Source organism: Malurus melanocephalus, unplaced genomic scaffold, assembly GCF_030028575.1.
Source record: "Malurus melanocephalus ecotype Western Australia unplaced genomic scaffold, MMel_1.1 scaffold_63, whole genome shotgun sequence".
In the NCBI taxonomy this organism is placed as follows: domain Eukaryota; kingdom Metazoa; phylum Chordata; class Aves; order Passeriformes; family Maluridae; genus Malurus; species Malurus melanocephalus.
Window position 1 is genome coordinate 1,045,605 of NW_026623295.1, and position 18,433 is coordinate 1,064,037.

The following is an 18,433-nucleotide window of genomic DNA, read 5'->3' on the forward strand; positions in this document are numbered from 1 at the left end:
GAGCGAGAGCTGTTGGCCAGGCTGCAATGAAATCAGTAATGTAGCAAGTAACACAGAAAACGGAGATTTCCCCACGAGAATATGGAGCTCATGCTGTCAGTATGCAGAGCTGGATTTATTTCAAGAACTGCTGCAGTCATATTGGCTTTGCTTCCAAACAGTGCAATGCTGGAAGTTTCTCTCCAACAGTCTAGCAGATGTCATGTCTAGCACCTTCGGATTTAGGCATCTTTAGATAAATTAAATCTCCCATGATTGGCTCCAGTGTGGTRCAGATACCACTGACATGGTCAGCTGGGTCCACCTGAGCTATCTGACCTTTCCCACTGGTGAATTCCAAACATTTCCCAGCAGGCAGAAACTTTCTGTGTGGGTTTTCTTTGCCAGCATCCGCTACTGAAACCAGGGCTTACGTGAATCCSTGAAGCTCTGGACATGGATTGTCCTGCCCTCTTYGACCCTTCAGATTAGGCAACCCAGSTGAAAATCAGTTCCACACCCAGCATGCACCAAAAAGCCCCTGACAGCAGCAAGGAAGGGGAGAAGGCACCAGGACAAGGCTGTGGGAGCCAGCAGGGGTTGAGCCCTTCCCTGTAACCCAGATCCACCACTGCCAATGCAACTGTTTTCCTCCCTCCCAAAACTCACCTGGCTGCAGTACATCAAGGAAAAAACCATAAATTCCTCCTCTGTCTGATCTCTCTCCCTTGTTAGGGTTCCCAAGCACAGTGTGTTACTGGTATCAGCAGAGCCTGGCAGTGAACCAAGGACACACAGAGCCAAGAGCAAACCCAAGATCAGAAACCTCAGCTCAAGCCTCGGTGATGGAGCTTTAACCCAATCCATTTAACCTTGAATCAGCTCAAACCTCAGTGATGGAGCTTTAACCCAATCCATTTACCCTTGAATCAGCTCAAACCTCGGTGATGGAGCTTTAACCCAATCCATTTAACCTTGAATTGGCAGCAGGTAAAGAGCACGCGTGCAAGCAATTGTTTCACCTCATCTCACACAGGTTAAGCTGTGGCAACACATCTGCTTAGTCTAAGCTGCTCATTTCCATTTCTGGGGGCACAGTGTTGCCACAACAGCGCTGAGGCCCTTCTGGATTCAAATTTAGCATTGCAGCACGAGAGGGAGGTCMAGACAAGGGTTAAAAAGTCAGCCAGGCCCATAAGGACAGCGCAGTCTCCAGCCATGCTCACTGGGGATGAAGGATGACAGAACTTTTCCCAGCAATGCATTTTTCAGGGCCACATGTAATCAGATGATGAACTTAAGTCATAAGCATCTTCCAGTGAAATGACACCGACATTAGTGCTTTCCTTCTGACATATTCAAMATTGAACATAAACTGGCAGGAATTCAGATAAACAGCTCCACAGAAGATACTCCCAAATTTTGCAGCTGATGATCTCCAGATCTGCTATATAAGCAAGAAGTCTCCACCTGTTCATGCACAAACAAGATTAAAAAACCCAAACAGATGGTGACTTAATCCCCAGCTCCATCACCACTGATGTTAGACAAGATGAGGAACACGCCTCGCTTRAAACCTTTGCTTATACTGGAAAAATCTTCAGAACGGGGTGTCCGTGAGGACAAAGTATTGCCATTCCAAAGCACTGCACTAATGTGGTGATTTCACTGTATAAAGGGAGACATCCCACTTTAAACACTGATCACAGGCACAGAGGATTCAACAGGACCAAGCAGAAGTGGCAAACTCATGCCTCAAACAACCCRACCTGAGGGACAGAGGAGCAAAGAGCTGTCCATCTCCCTTCAATCAACAATAAATGATTATTCACGCTATCAACTAGCAGTAAAATGCAGAAAAACAGCCAAAACTCATGCTACTATTCCAGCAGGTTTAGAAACATGCCTTAGGCTAACGATGTTTCTTAAAAGGGAAGCACAAGCTTGTCTCTCCTGTCCAGGTTTCCCTCCCCTCAGCTCCTGCTGAAAGGCACAGTGTCTGCATTTAACAGAAKTCCTACACCAGCCCAAGGAATCGCCCTTGCTGGCTTTGCATGGCCACACTTCCCTTCACATCTGGGACTGAGGAGGAGGGGCAGACTCCCCTCTCAGTTCCACAGAGGCAACAGAAAGGAATAATTGCTCCTGCATGGGCACAGTGTAGTGAATTATACACTGCTAATAATGGGGTTCCTGCAATGCAGGTGCCTCTGAGACGGTCGCAGAGCAAGGAGATCACTGCCTCAAACCTGAATCACTGCTATTTCCTTCACAGATCTAAAAGTTAACCTTCTACAAACATGAAACTTCATTCTCCTAAATAATTTTACTCCCTTTCTATTCTAAGGGACAATTTACCAATGGAACCTGCAGCAGGATATGCTGAATGTTTCCTCCTCAGGAACACATTCCACCACACACTACTCCACTTTACATAGCCCTTATGCCTGAAAAAAACCACACAACAACCTCAAGATTATTTCCGACTGATAAAAATGTACCCAGTTCAGAACTTATTTGTCTTCCCAACAAATAAAACTGAAAAAAAAAATCACATGGTGTTTAATAAGACACAAATGTTTTGGTCAATTTTTAGGAAACCTGAAAACCAGGGAGATGGATCTGCACCTCCCTTGTGGGGTTCCCATTAGGAAATACACAGTAAGTTTTCCCCAAGCTGCAGAGAGCAGGTCCAAATCAATCCTTTGAGGTTCCCCAGGCAGGGGAGGGGTTGGTAACTGTGCCACAGGAACACACACACATTCTTGACAATCTGCTCAGAGATAGCAGATGAAGGGGGCACAAGAACTGAACCACTCCAGCAGCTGCTCACGAGAGAGCCTTGGTCACAATTGAGCAGGAGCTCAAACCAGCCCAGCCCCAGACTGCAGAGCTGAGCTCAGCCAGCAGAGCCAGGTGGAATTGCCTGCAGCAGCTGGAGGAGAGCTCACATAATGACATTCCCAGTGCCTGATGCATATGGAAAGGATCAGGTTCCTTGTAAAAATACAGGTTCACCTGCCCTCTTTCAGCACCACACTGATGGCCAGGCAGTCTTTTCAGAGTGGCTGACTGTTCCAAACCCAAGGGCCTCGTATCAGAAACATCCAGACTGTTTTCATTCTTATCCAGAATAAGTATTTCCAGTGCTGCAGGACCTCCACACCTTTAAACTGAGGGGTCTAAAAGGTCTGCACTCTCACTGAGCAAGTGCTGCATGTCCAATGGTCTGAGAGTCTAAAACCAGCTTTTGCAGAGGGTTTAATACAGGTGTTATTGGTCTAGTCTCTAGTAAGTCAGTGTTATTTCATTGGTATTGACACAAATCTGAAGTAACAGTTTGACCAAATTTATTATTTTCCTGATTGCATTAATTTTACATAGAACAAAGTTCTCTTATTTAAGCAATCACATTAAATCAGCATAACAAATTTTGCCTAACAGGAAATACACTGTTACTGAGATATTTTAAAGCATKTTGTTTTAAAAAGAGTTTAATTTGTACTTATGTTTCAGCTTTCTCATGTTCATAGGAAGCTTCCAGACATCTGGATTCCAGTTCAGGATTTATTTGCATACAAAAATATATTATAATGGAAAAAAGCATTAAAGTTTTCAACTATATAAAATTACAAATATATTTGCATAAAAGCAACTTTAAATTAAAATTAAAGCTATATTTTAAAGCAAAATACAGCTCTAACATTTAAGTTATCTTATTACAACAGCTGCAAGGTAAAAAAACATCAATGTTGCCATTTAAATAGTTGTAGGAGTTCACAAAGGTTATGTTCAGAGGGTGAGTATCTTGGGGARCAAAGTTATCAGACAAGGGCAGCAGTTCTCACTGATTGATGTAATTTATCCTCCAGAGGACACCGACATGCAAGCACAGTGCTGAAAATTCATTTCACATACCTGGAAATACAGAACAAGAAAGATCATTAAGTTTTCTATTAAATAAGATTGCATGTTGTTGACAGTTCAGACACTTATCTACAYCCAGCTTGCTAGACTGCCTGACAAGCCAAATTATATCTTTTCTAAATTAATATGAAAACTGAAATGTTAGTGTGCAAAAAAAGAGAAGGCAAGTACTGCTCTAGTAAGTGCATCAGGCTTGAAAAKTTATCTGTACAAAGTTCTGTGTAACCTCAAGCACATAAACACAACTCCCCAAAAAATGTGATGATAAATACCAAAAGGAAGTTGGACTTCTTAATCACTGTACAAATGAGACACTGCTGAGATCACTGGAAATTTGTCTAGTTGGGATTAAAAAAAAGACAAAAAAATGTGCCAAACCACTAGAGCAGGTGGTAGTTCCTTCCTTCACCTTTGATATATCTCGCAAAGGAAAAATTTAACCTATATACTATAGGCAGCCCCTTTAGAGTTAGCTAGCTGCAACACAGCTGTGCAAGATATAGCAATGTAAATAGTTACTGGTTTGGGCTTTCATCGTGCTACACAAACCTTCAAAARCTCAGATTTTTTTCAGAAGAGTGGTCCATTAAATTTCAGTGGTAAAGATGGAGTTAGCTCAAGCATGCATCAATGACAGAAGATGGGAAATTAGAAAATATATTTTAGGTATGAGAAGTGAAACCAGGATTAAGATACAAGTGAGACAGCAGGGAAGCAGAAAGCTCATAAGAGCAGCTTCTGTCTTGAATTAAGTCCACATCTTCAAGAAATAGAGGGAAGGGATAATACCTAATGAATACATGAAACTCTCAGTTCATAGTTTGAGAGGGCCTTGTTTATGCTGCTATTTAGGTCTAGTGCTACAACTTGTTGATTTGGGCTCTGTAGCCTAGTTCCACACAAAAAAAAAAAAAAAAAAAAAAAAAAAAAAAAAAAAAAACCACCCCAAGCTGAAACACAAAACAAACAGTATTATGTCCACAACAGCAGAGGAAGAAGCAAAAGAAATACGTAGAGTACAAGGCTGGCAATTGGGGGTGAGTTTTTTGGTTTTGTTGTTTTCCTTTAAAAATCATAATGAAGAATTCATTACTGTAGTGCAAGATACGGTTTCTAGATAGTGGCAAAAAAAAGTGATCTAAATTCCACTCCTGGTAAAGACAAGCACAAACAGGACTTTGACAGTTTAAGTCAACAGATACAGATACCTGCTCCTTAATTAAAGGCAAAATGCAAAGTCTAGAACAAAAAGATTTTCCTAACCTATGGATACTCCTCCAGTAACTTAGCTTTATGATGAAGAAATAGATCACCACTTTTTAAGCTGAGTTTTGAGTATTTAAGAAACTAATGTTTATTTATTGATCCATTGTCAAGGAGGGGTGAACTGCAGCTGACTCAGAGGTGGGAACAGGGCTGAACATCCAGCTCAGCCTTTGTCACACAGGCTAACTACATGCCTTGAACATGCAGGCAAAAATCAGAATTTAGTCTGTTWTACCTTCTCATCCACACAACGAACACAGGAATAGCAACTAAAAGGAAACCTCATTACAGAAACTATTTCTGTTTTTCCCTTCCCTCTCTCTGCATACATTGGCTTTCAACACTCTTTGTACCAAATGAGATGCAAGCTATTAATAAAAACCTACTTACTTGCTAATGTTCTGTCAAGATCAGCAATGAAGTCCTCCAGTTCTTTTGTGTCTCCAAGCTTTGCTGCAAAGTAAGGGTCAATACCGCTTAGATATGACATATTTCTCTAGACAGAAGAAACACTAGGAACACTCAGTCCTCCAAATCATTTTCAGTGCTACCAAACAAACATGCTGTGGATTATTGTCAGTAAAGTTCAATAGGGTTTGCTGCCATGTCCAAAAGCACTTAGAGAACATCAGAGACCTGAACTGAAATTCTAGCTTTTATATATTTGACAGAAACAACACAGAGCAACACTTCTTTTAGACTCCTTAAAAAGAAGCAGTTGGAGTGAAGAATAAAAGTTACATATCAACTAATGCATGTCTCTGCTACTGTGGCTATCTTTCTTGTTTAATCTATTCAGAGATTGCATGCATAGCCTTAATCAATCCCACCCAATGAGCTCCCAGTGCCACTCAAATCTCATCCTTTTAAAATCATGTCAGTATCCCTGGTTTGCTGTGCTGCCARATCCTTTGACCTTGGTCCATACGCCATAAATTTGGAACCAAACATCCACCTAAGTTTCCACTCTTGACAACACCACTGGTTCCATTCAACCTAGTTTTACTGCAAGTTGCTCCTTATCTCATTTCTGTGGTCTGTTCCAAGCCAGTCCCMACTCTARTTCTGTCTGTCTTCTCATCARGAAGAAYWTCTTAACCTYCAGTGWAATTTTTTGCCAAATATTTCCTGTCAGTTTAACTCAACTCTATTTTGCTACTTCATAGAAACTACCACTCGCTTTTTCTCCTTAATATCACATTACTGGAAAAGAAACCATTTAATTTGGGTTTTGTGACTGGTCACTGTGAAAAGGATATGAAAGCATGAAAAGCATTGAAGAGGAGAGCAGCTTTAACAAGAGGACCATGCAGTACACATGTGTGAGTGTTCATTTATTGAAGTGTCTGCTCCAGAATGAATCCAGATAAACCTGAATGAAACATTGTCCTGGCAAGTCAAATGAGCTACAAGACAGAAGCCACTTTGAAACAGCACAGCTTCCAAGGGGGAAGAAGTTGCTAATATATGGCTTGTGAAAGCACTGTCTAAGGTCTGTGTGTTGTTGACTAATTGTGTTGACTAAAATGGCAGCACAAGGCTTCAGAGGAGTCTCCCTATCCCTGCATTCAGGATAAGCATTTTCTTAGAGAGATGGGACACTTAAGCCACTTYGTTTCTTCAGTAAAGAAGTAACACAAGTTAATAATTAATCCTTATCAGCCAGAAAACCATAGTTATTTTAGCTCAGTGTTTCAAAACCAAAAGAGTTGCTAGGCCACCTGCAAAGTGCAGATACAGCATGCTATTACCACTTATAATCAAGACAATAATATTTGGATATGTAGTATGCTCAACAGTAATCCTTAGTTTTGTTGTCATTAAAAAAAAAAATAAAAAGAAAAAACCTCCAAACAAAAAGAAAAAAAAAATACACACCCCCCCCAGACAAAAAAATTAAAACCAAACCCCAAAAATGAAAAAAAATCCCAAACAAACCAAACTGCAAGAAAAAAAGTTCATGCAAGAATGTATATCCTGGTTCCCAGGAAGAAGCCCTGGAAGTTGAGGATTAGGTGAAAGTGTTTAAATAGTTAAAATTAAGCCTACCTTTACAAGGAGTTACTGAAGGGGATGGCAAGCTTGGAGTAGATGCAGTTGAAGAGTTGAGCTTTTCATCACTGAGACTGAAACTATTTCTGTAGAGTGAATCTGCACCTGCAAAAAAGCAAAATTATAAAGTAAACTTAGCACCTGCTGTAATTTTGCAATATAATCAAAATGCAGCTTTTCCTACATGGACTTCAAAGTCTCTAGAACTCAAGTTTACAGACTTCAAAATCAGGTAAATAAGTAAATGAATAAATGCTGTACTGTGTGAAGGATGTTACTCCCACTCCTTCTGTTAAAAGGAAAGCAGYCCTAGGCTCAAGTCCTCATCCCCAGTATTTCCCTGAAGTGAACATMATTTGAAAAATTATATGGAAATTACAATAATCCCACATTAACTAAATTGGACCCAGTAAGACCTGCCTAATTCACAATATTCTGGGAAATTCTGTTACCTCAATTTTACAAAGGCTACCAAAAAAAAACCCCCAAAAACAAAAACCTGAATGGAGAGCTCCAGGACAAGGACAATCCCCCAGAATAAAGAACACATTTAGTGTTTCCCTTTATCCCCAAAGCAAACACACCCTTTCTCCATATATTACACTGGTGCTTTATGTCTTGTGTTGTAGTATGGCATTTTTAATTCTTTTTTATTCTGCGACTCTCTGAAGTTCATGAAGAAGTACCTTGGTATGCAAGATACCCTACAATCTTATTTCAGGTGATYTTTCAAATAAAGCCTGACATGCCCCGGACAGGAACAGAAAGGGTTCCRACATAATTTTGATATTCGTGTAATTTAAAGAAGGCCTTCAGCACCAAAAGTATCAAAAAGTATCTTTATCCTATCTTTTTTYATATAAAAAGTTGCACGATGTACAGAGCACCCCAAGTGCTAGTCCTGGCTCCACTGAACTGTCATTGTGCTAGGGACACTGCAACTGCTSGTCCTGCAGTTTCAAGCCAGTGACCTGAAAACCGCAGTTGTACAAAAAGAAACCATTGTGATACAAACACGTTGATGGCCTCCATTTATCTGGCACGTTGCCTAGGACATAAATTTATATCTCGTTATGCGGGGTGGTGACTGCCACTGCTCGCCTTTGAGCCCAGCAGCTCTGCTCCCTGCAGCACACACCGCGTTTGTCCCCACGGCCACCGCCCAGGAGGTGGCTCCCTGCAGCACCGAGTCCATCCCAGTCCATCCCAGAGGGAGCTGTCACCCTGCCTTGGACGCCTGTCCCATTTGCCGTGCCAGGACCGTCTTTGTTAAATTCAGGGTGTCTGGATGAATCGGCCAAAGGGGGCAGGAGCACGGCTGCCTTGCCAAGACCTGCACATCCACACCCCAGCGAGCATCGCCCGATGTCTCCAGGCGGCAGACACCGAGTCCACCTTCCTGCTGGCTGCTCCTCCGCCTCAAGGCATCTTTGGGAACAGTGTGGGCACACCCCACTCCTCTAGCCTGCTGTCCTTTCCAGCACAAAAGCGCCTTCCCAGGAGCACACAGGCACAGTGACAAGTCAAACCAGRTGACTGCACCTACGAAACCTCTCAGATCTTCCCTCAGCCATAAAAGTTGATGTGTTTGTCCTGTGCTGGCTTCCAAGGGTCCCTCTGTTACAWTACGCACTGAAAAGGCTYRGGAAAAAGCTTCAACCTGGAATASTTTCCTCTTTCCCATGTATTTTGGCCCACCATTGTGCTGTATCTTTCAGTTTGCTCTGCCACCAGCTCGGATCCTGATCCAGCAAACACACATTACCACAGCACCAGCAAATGCAAACGATGACGTGACTGACATCTGTGACCTGGGGCTATTGCCACCAGGTCAGCCACCACTTGGTATTTGTTGTTTACAGAGATGGGKATGCTTCTTCAGGCTATCCTCTAACTGCAATTTCTTTACCATCTTCACTCTTCGGAAGTGCCTGTTCTCTCTAAAYTTGAGCAGATCAAAACCAATCTACCTGAAGCTTCAAATACAAGAAATACTTCATGAAAAYGATGCAGAACTGAGATAATTTTACATAGAAAAATTGGGGGGAAAATCAGCCATTTTAAAAGTAGCTCCTATAAACAGAAAACAAACCGAAAAACAACTTGAGGATAAAAGAAATCAGAGAGTGCTCTCAATGATGTATGTCACCAGTGCTGTACTYGACCACATGAACCCTGCACATTAAGCTGATACTTTCTCACCATTAAAGGTATGCCAAATTTCCTCCTGAAATCAGCTTATAAAACAATTTCCTACTAAGGACACTTTTTTCAGCTGAGATGCAAACCCCAGTGACCAAGAAACACAGAACAGAAAATTCTAGCTGTTYAGGACAGAACCCCTACCATCACAAAAAAGCCAAGTAACGTGTAATAGTTCACACAAACTATAGCCAAGACTGTAATTCACTGAAACACTGACAGAACAGACCAAAGATAAAATACTTTCCAGGCTATTTATTTGAAAAGAGGAGAACAAGAAATTCCAAAGTAATTGATATTTTAAAGGTTTTACAGCTCATTGAATTAATAAAAACCACAGAGAACTATAGTTATAAATCTGAGCATACTTTTAATGTGAAATCTAAGCTATTAGCATSTGGACATCAAATGTAGCAAAGCTGGGAATTTCTATCACCAACCAATCCTTCTCATACATAAAATTCAAAGCCTCAGTTACTCTTCTTTGCAGATGGATTAAAGCATTCCTTTTGTGCTTCTGAGGACAACTCAAATTGCAAAAGCTTTAGTAAACCATTAAAACTGGCCACAAACTATTTGCATAATTCTTTGTGCACATCCAAGCTAGCAGACACCTTCCATTTTTGGTTTTTTTTCTCTTCATTATCCTTCTATAAGCATTTGAAAGTACTAACTGCTTACTTTGCAATGCATTGACACCAGAAGATGTTATTTCATACTGGCTTCCATAAACCTTATGCTGGGWAATATTTACAACTGGGCAAAGATAAAATATGACAAAACTGTTGCTTTAAATATCTGAATGTTTTTCTTCCAGTTTCAAAAGGTGAAATATTTTTGCATAACAGTGTTATCTTCTGATGGGTTGCAATAGTTTCAKGAAAATATCAACATTTATCTTTCTCAAAGCAAAAATATACTTTAGCTACTGAATGTGGCTTATTCATGCCACCAAGCATCAGAAATTCTRGTGATGCAAGGAAGAATGCATTGACTCCACCAGCAAGGTCACCATAACTGCTGAAAACAATGTACTGTTAAAAAATACTTTGTGACATCCATCGCAGAACAATATCATCTTTGGCAAAGTGTGGCTGTAGGGCAGCTCTGGGAAAAGGACACTTCAGCCTCTGCTCCCTGCCAGCTGCCACAGCCAAGATTTGCTCATTCACCTCCAATAATGGCCCTTGSAAGAGTTCCACTGCCAGACAAATACAACATCCTCTGCAACCCAATCACCAGAGGCTGAGGCCAGGGATCTCATTGCTGCTGCTCTCGTTGTCCGTCCTTATCCAGCCCTTTCTCTCCCACTGCAAGTTTATAATTCATTACTTATTTTTCACTTTGTACATTGATTCTAGTCCCTGGGCTTATACATAAACTTTGCCACTTCAGCTGTTTGAAAAAACAACTAAACTCAAATTGCCTCTTTGAAAAAAAAAAAAAAAAAAAAGCTTTAAAATCTGAGAGTTGTGTTGGTAAATTGATTTACATCAGTCAAGCTACACTGCAAAATTAGGGGGTAGGATTAAATATGGGYGTATTGTACTTTGGCAAAGTAATCCGTAGTTACTGTAAGTTTGCTGTTCCAGTACATGGTTAAACCACAAAATAAACCCGGGCAATACCATGTAAATATACAATGTCCCCACAAAATGAGCAATTGAAAGGTTCTCAACAGTCATTAACCGGAAGGAAGGAGAAAAACCTCAAATGCTTTATTTTGAAACAGTCAATGGAAAAGTTCATCTCTASAGCTTCTTCAATATAATGCTCTTTCTACTACCTTAGTTCAAGATACAATTTTGATGAGCACTAGAGTTGGTAACATTTTTACTGCAGTTTTCAGTGGGGAAAGTTTTAGGGGAAAAAAAAACCATATCCCTAAAGCTTTCAGAGAGAAGCTTTACAAGTCCACTCAAATGCCTACAAAGCATGAATTTATTATAAAACAGTAACTCAGCACTTAATGARCAGACTGCACAACCAATTCTGAACAAAACATAGCCTACTTGCTAAAAAATAATAAAAAAATCTCGAAATTGTAATGTCACCAGTAGAAGTGAGAAATATTCATTATACAAAAAGCTTGTTTCACAATACATCTGTTTCAGCCCTCAAGGATAGTGTTTATTTTTATCATTGTCATCATCACAGTTACACTTGGCTGCATTGTTTGTTTTTGTGGGGATTTTGCCTAGCTAACAAACATCTGTTCTAAGACTRACAAAAAAATGACACCTTTTTGCTATTGACACATCTAAGCATCATTATTTAAAGAATTTCTAATCACAAAACTACACGGAAGTGATCTAGGAAGCCTGAAATCCAGATCTATAGACATGTTTTCTCAATATATACAAACCTTACCTTTCCACTTCCCTCCCTGCCCTCAATCTATGAAGCARTTTCCAACTCCAGCCTTCCCTGATACTAATCTTCCTTTCTATGAGCCAGAGCAATGGGTGTGCTCAAGTGGCAAGAATGGGAAATCTTACAAAAATGTGTATTTCTCAGCACAATGAAATACCTGAAAAAGAGAAGGCTATGCACCTGAAACTTCCAATTTTTCTTCTCCTTGAACATATGAGTAATGTAATAAAACTTTATTTCTCAGATCATTTAATAAAACGGTATTTTTCCAAAAGAGTCTAACTTCATTTTCTTCATTATAAATATTGTATTGCACTCTAGTTTGAGGCAGGCCATTGGAAGCTCGCAGACACAATCCACTCCCTTTTCATGTTACAAGATTGGCATTTGCTGCAAAGACCAAGGGCTCATCAGCTTCATATCCTGCCTCTCACAACAACTCAGGGCAGATGCCTGCAGAAGAGTTTAAGAGTGGTGCAGCCATGCACCAATAATTTCAAAACAAGCTCTACCAAGTTCTCACATTGCACATGCTGGCATCTTTTCTGAGACAGCAGTGGCATCAGCCCAAGCAGTCCTCAATGGCCCCATCYCTCCTGCYTGGATTTTATCAAGTTATTTTTAARTARGCAAAATTTTAATATCACRAWATCTTAAGGCAATACCTTTAACAGTTTAACTGTTCATGAAAAAAAAACCAAAAAGACACCTCATTTCTTTGAAACACCCTAACTCAATTTGATTTCCTCATACTGGTGAGGTAGCAGTCACTTTCCTAGTGTCACTTTGGATTTTCTGGAAGACTGTCTTGTCCCCACCCAAAACAGCTTTTTTTTTAGCCTGACAGTCCCAGTCTATTTAAGCATTTGGAAACTATTTTATGTCTTCAATCATCTCGGTTGCCTTTTTCTTTACTTTCTTTACAGTCATATATTACAAGACTGCCAATGTAAGCGGACTTTCCAGGGTGAGTGCYGCAGTACTAACAGTGGCTGATGCTTCATCTCTGGATAGCCCAGGGATCAGCACAAGCGCAAGGAGACATCCACAGCCACGTCCATGTAACCACACGTGCTGGCACTGCACCAGGCACTGACTGTTAACAGACCCACCTCAACCACCCTGTACTTGATTTTAAACCCATAAAATAAAGAGCTCTAGATGTACTCAGGATTTCTTTGTTGTGTTTAAAAGGCATTGCTCAGCACTCATTTATTTACMCTGAATAGATAGCTACAAAAGAACACTGCAGGCTGTTAGAGCACAAGAACTGAATTGATGCATTTATCTTGCAATGCTTTTAACAGAGAGGCTGGATGCTGAAGAAGTCTCAAGAAAACATGGAGCTACAAGTGTCAAACACTTCTGAGAGCATGACAACAGATTATGATTTGACTTTTCAGTCTTATTGCAACTTTAGCCCAAGAAACACCAGAGCACTTCCCTTCTCAACCTCTCATAAAGTCTGACTTCCCATTCATTATCCTAAACCTAAACTTGGAAGGCTCTCCTGACACTGCCATGCACTGGCACAGTGCACTGAATGGGCATGCAAATTACACAGGCAAGCCTGCACGTTTCCTGGCAGGCTTATTCCAGCACCAGGAGACAAAGCTATCTGTAAGTTCATTAATACAGCTGCATCCACACTAGTGGCTTCTGCCAGCACAGCACTCTCTAGCACAAATCCTATTTTATCACAGCCAACAYATGCTGTAAATAAAAAAGAGTTATWAAGTATACCYCAGTGTAGAAGTCCCAGCAYGATTAATAACCTATAGAACAAAGCTGCTATGCTTCAAWTCGTTTGAATACATCAGGTTGAAACATAACTGGCACTCACTCACAGTCCAGCAGCTCTGGAATGCTGGAGGAACTCAGCAGTTGCATCATGATTTCCAGCACTGACCCCATCAGCTGGGGCGGTTAATGAAATACTCGTGGGCCGAGATCATCACACACATCTGCACACATGAGCCTCTCTGTTACTGCAAGGTCCAGAGTCCATTGTGCTACGTACAAAGCTTAAGCACAGCCAAGCCAGACCTCGTCCAAAGATCGTTYAGTCAAATGACAGGACAAGATGTGAGTGAACAAAGTACTATCGCACCCATTTTCCACACAGAGTCTTCAAAATCCTGCTTTTTCTTAAGAGCMTGAAATATGTAATACAAGAATTTAATTTAGTATATTTGGAGCTAGCTCCCTCATGAAATTTTAAGGATAAAAGAATATTTGCAGGATTAACTACATTGATAGAGGTCTTTCATAATTTTTTCTGTAAATTAAATGGGCTCATCCTCATGGGAGAAACCCCATGAGGAGAAAGGCTTTCCTTACCCTACTAAACARTATTTTTCAAGTATGATCACTTGACATGTATTTGTAGCTTCTCACAGAGCTGAATTTAAGGCTTATTCAGGGGYACTGAAAAAAACAGTGGCAACAGTTTAAAATGTTTCCTCCCCTTGAAGTTCCATCCCTGACTGGAAAGAMACCACTGCAGGGTTGGCCAAAAGATACACGTGCCTAACCTTCAGCCACACCACATCAGTTAGGAGGATTAGTTTAAACAACAAACAACAGATAGCACTAAAACACAATAGTCTGAATTGTTCTGCGCACACATGATAAAGTGTGCTTGCAATAGTCACGGTGCTGGATAACAAGATTTTGCAAAGATGTAAAGAATCTCCATGAACTAAGATGAATATTCAAAACACCRGCAGATAAGATGGTTTTCACAGATTCATGTTATCAGCACTTGCTCTTTCAGCCCAGTTACCCCTTGATTCTGCAGTGGTATTTTAGCCTAAGCCCTACCATGGAAAGAATAAGGTCATGAATTCAGTACTACAYTGGCTAACACTAAATGACAGAAATCAAAAGGAAAATAAACCTGGAGGGAAAAAAAACACTTGAGTCTGAACAGAAAGAACCTGGGTAACTAACCTAGGCAACTCCCTGTATTTATTCTTAAAATAGATGTAGGGAGTGTAGCTGGATTACATCAGACACTRGAGCCTKTTTYATAAAAGGAGCTCTTCATACATCCRCAAKTCCTCTTCAATCCTACTCTAACTTCAAAATAAAAACTTGATTACACGGAATGACTCCTTTAGGAAGAAGTGTTTTACCAGACCTTTCCTGATCCATGAGCAGAGCTGGCTGGTTTTGTTTCCCATTCCTTAAACATATCCTCATAGACTCTGGTGCAYCCTCCTGGTCCCACATATGCCAGCGTCCAGGAGACGGTGATTTTGACTTCTCCAGAGCCACCTTTCACACGATGCATCCCCAAGAGAGGGAGATTTCACCTCACACATCCTCAGCCATCCAAAAGACAGTCTAAACTGGGCACACATTTCTAAGTCTTTCTTGGAGATAGGGAGATACTTAGAAGGAGCGCTACTCTACGAAACGGCAAAAAATCATCTTGATCCATGTACTTCCACTGACTACAGAAAAAACCCAAAGGCAGTGCTAATCAATGTATCCAAGTTCAGGGCAGGTAAAACAATACCTGTCAACAAAAGGAATTATATCMATGATGATGAAATAAAGGGCTCTGATAATCTGGAGAAGCTCTCACAGCTTAAGTAGTAGGGAGATAGCATTAGTGTCTTAGCACTTAGCACTAAGTCAACAGAACTGCACCTTGAATCCCTGAACTGATAAACGGGCAGAACAGAAATTAGAGGAGCAGTTTTATTATAAATAGCTGCAAAACAGGTATGTTTCATCAAACTTCCCATATAGTCAGGAACTTAAAGAACAAAACCAAAACCCCAACACCAAAAAAAAAACCCCAAAATGAAGCAAAAACCCAAAAACAGCAAACCAAAAACAAACCAAAATCAACAAAACTGGTTATAATTTGCTTATAGCAGAACTTCTGAGAAAGTAACCTACCGCTCCCAAAGAGAGCAGCAGTTTCCAGCCTCACTGTCTGGAAGAGGAAAGATGCTTTTCTCTCCCTGATTAGCAAAGCCCGCAAGAGGGGTTGAACTTTTTTCCAAGTTAAGTAGAAAAAAATCCATTCCAATTCTATATTTTCTTGCTCCAAGCAGCTTTTCACCCYTCCTGTTCCAGGTTCTGCACACAGCATTCATGCACACTTAGTGTAGTTGGGGGCAAAGTAGCTTAAAATTTACMTCTCTGAAACAGTGCTAACACTGTCCCCCATGCAGCTGGATGGAGAGGTGGCCATTCTTAGAAGGGGAAAGCTGAGTGAGTTTCCACCTGTTGCAGAAAGCACATTTTGGCTCGTTCTCTCTACACGGATAATTCTGGTTGCCGAGACACAGAGGACAGTCCCTGYGAACCTAAGAAACACCTTTCACCGCAGACGTCGGGACGTCCCGATGTCCCGCAGCCGGCCGGCAGCCCGACCTTCTCCCGCAGAAAGTGTTTTAGGTTCCCCTCCAGCAACTCTCCCCTCCGTTCAACACTAGAGAGTAAAGCATCAGGGCAAAACAGATTCCRCACCCCTGCGACTTCTAACCCAGMACAAAAATGAAAARGCATTGCTTTTACAGAAACAGGCGKGTTCCCGCTCCCGGGTCCCTGCCTCTCTCAAACAGGGGGCTGTGCTGGTCTAACACCCGCTCTGGAGAGTCGCTGCCCGCCCGCCCCCGGCCCCGGCACTTTCGGACCGACGGACACTCACTCTCGGAGTCGCTGAGGCCGCTGCCGTCGCTGACGCTGGCGCTGCTCCGCCGCTTCATGCGCTCCAGGTGCTCGCCGTAGAAGAAGCGGCGCCGGCCGGCRGGGCAGGAGAACTCCGCCAGCACCGCGTCGAACTCTCCCAGCGCCTCCGCCAGGCCCCCGCCGCCGTCCTCCCCCGGCGCTGCGGGCGGCGGCAGCGGCGTCAGGACCGGCCCGACCCGGCGCTGCCCGACCCCGACCCCGACCCCCGCCCGCCCCCAGCCCGGCGGAGGGAAGGGAAAAGAGGAGAAGGGAAGGAAGGGGTCCCGCCCGCTCCCTCAGCCCGCCGCTCCCACCTTGGCCCGCCGGGCGCTGGGCTGGAGGAGATTTCATGGCGGCTGCGGGCAGAGATGCCCCAGCGCCGCTGCCGCCTCCCGCCGCCAGCCTGAGCGCCCGGCCGCGCCGCCGCCCCTCTTATAGCGCGCAGCGGGGCCGGAGCGGGCAGGGGCGGGGCGGGGGCGGCCCCCGGGCGGTGCAGGTGCGCCGGGCCGGGTGTCCSCACGGCCGCGGTCCCGTCAACAACGCCACCGCCCGTGGGGAAGGTCGCCCGTCGCCCTGCGCTCCTTCGGGGTGATGGCGGTGCGCTAACCCGAGCACCGGCTGTGTGCCAGGCTGCTGCGGAGGGAGGATACAGCGGGCTGCGAGGAGGGACTGTCTCGGGAAAACGGGACTGGGTCAGCCTTGCCCAGCCCCGCCACTGCCAGCAGGACGAGAGCACACAGCAGGATGAGGACACAGCAGCTCGCTTGGAGTGAGCCTGTCCCTTTGGATGCAACAGCTCGGTCTGCTGCTCGGTCACCCCCGGGATCCCCTTCCTTCCCCATCCCCATGGCATTGTGCTGGCATCTGTCTGTGGTTATTGCCCTGCTCCATGAGCAATGGACACAACCGGGGGCGACTCGGACAGTTGATTCCAAAGGATGACTCGAGGAGAAGAGCARTGGCAGGGGGCATGCAGGGAATACTCAGACACAGCGAGCCATGGCCCCGGGTGCGCTAGCCAGGGTGCTCTCCAGGGGAGTGCTTTCCTTGTTCTTAGGAGGAAAATAGCAGCACTTGTCCTGACATCAGGTTAACCTSATGTTTATCCGTGCCATAGCTACAGAGTGTTGCTCTTGTGCTGTCTCTCGTTTGTTTTAAATGTAAGATGTCTGAGCAGATAAAATACCCATTCTGTTAATTGCTCAYTGGGGAAGACTCTGTCAGATTTAATTATGGCCAGAAATACTAATAACAGACATCAGGTGCTATTTATTCCATGAGAACAYGTTGGGAGCTATGATTCTGTTTGTGCGTTGATGGAAATATTTGGAATTAGAAGAGTCAGGGAGAGGTAAGTTTTAGTTTTTGACTTTTTCTGACATGCTATCATTGCTCTTGCAAGACACAAAATGAGGAAAACAACATTCTRGACAATAAAACAGATTTGTTCACCTCTCCTTACTGGCTGATATGGAGGCATTTATTTATTTTTACAGTGAATCAAAAGAAGTTCTCATGGTGAAGTTCAATTGTTATTTATTCTGTGGCTTCCTCCTTTATGTGGTCTTCCTCTGTTTTTCTTTCTGCCAAGAAAAGTGTCTCCAAACAATTCTTTTAAAAGACTGTAGTGACACAGATGGAAATCAAGGTTAAAAAGTAGGGGACAAGGAGGCACAAGGGCATGAYGTCAATAGCATGAGCAGGATGAAAGACAAAGAATGCAAGGCAGAAAGGGGAACTGTCAAGGATGTGACTGGGRACAGCTCACAGCCCAAAAAGACAAGGACCTGGCCCTGCAGCTGATGTCATGTCTCTTGCTCAGTCACGTGTGATCAACCCTACCTGTTCCACACACATCCCCACTGAGCACTGGTGCTTGGCCTATGGCACAGCCTGGCTTAGGGGCAAAGGATGTTGGAGGTTAGGCTTGAGTTTGTCCAGTTTC

The 18,433-nt window shown here is 43.0% G+C and overlaps 1 protein-coding gene across 1 annotated transcript; it reads right to left on the minus strand.

Annotated features, from left to right (window-relative positions):
* Window positions 1-3,282: 3,282 nt before the first annotated feature.
* On the minus strand, window positions 3,283-16,907 carry RGCC (regulator of cell cycle). The gene is made up of 5 exons (XM_057366337.1): window positions 16,803-16,907; window positions 16,469-16,648; window positions 7,222-7,329; window positions 5,563-5,625; window positions 3,283-3,897 (listed from the first exon to the last, which is right to left on the minus strand). Exons 1-5 carry the CDS (start codon window positions 16,837-16,839, stop codon window positions 3,890-3,892), a joined length of 396 nt encoding a protein of 131 aa, XP_057222320.1. The 5' UTR covers window positions 16,840-16,907; the 3' UTR covers window positions 3,283-3,889.
* Window positions 16,908-18,433: the final 1,526 nt, after the last annotated feature.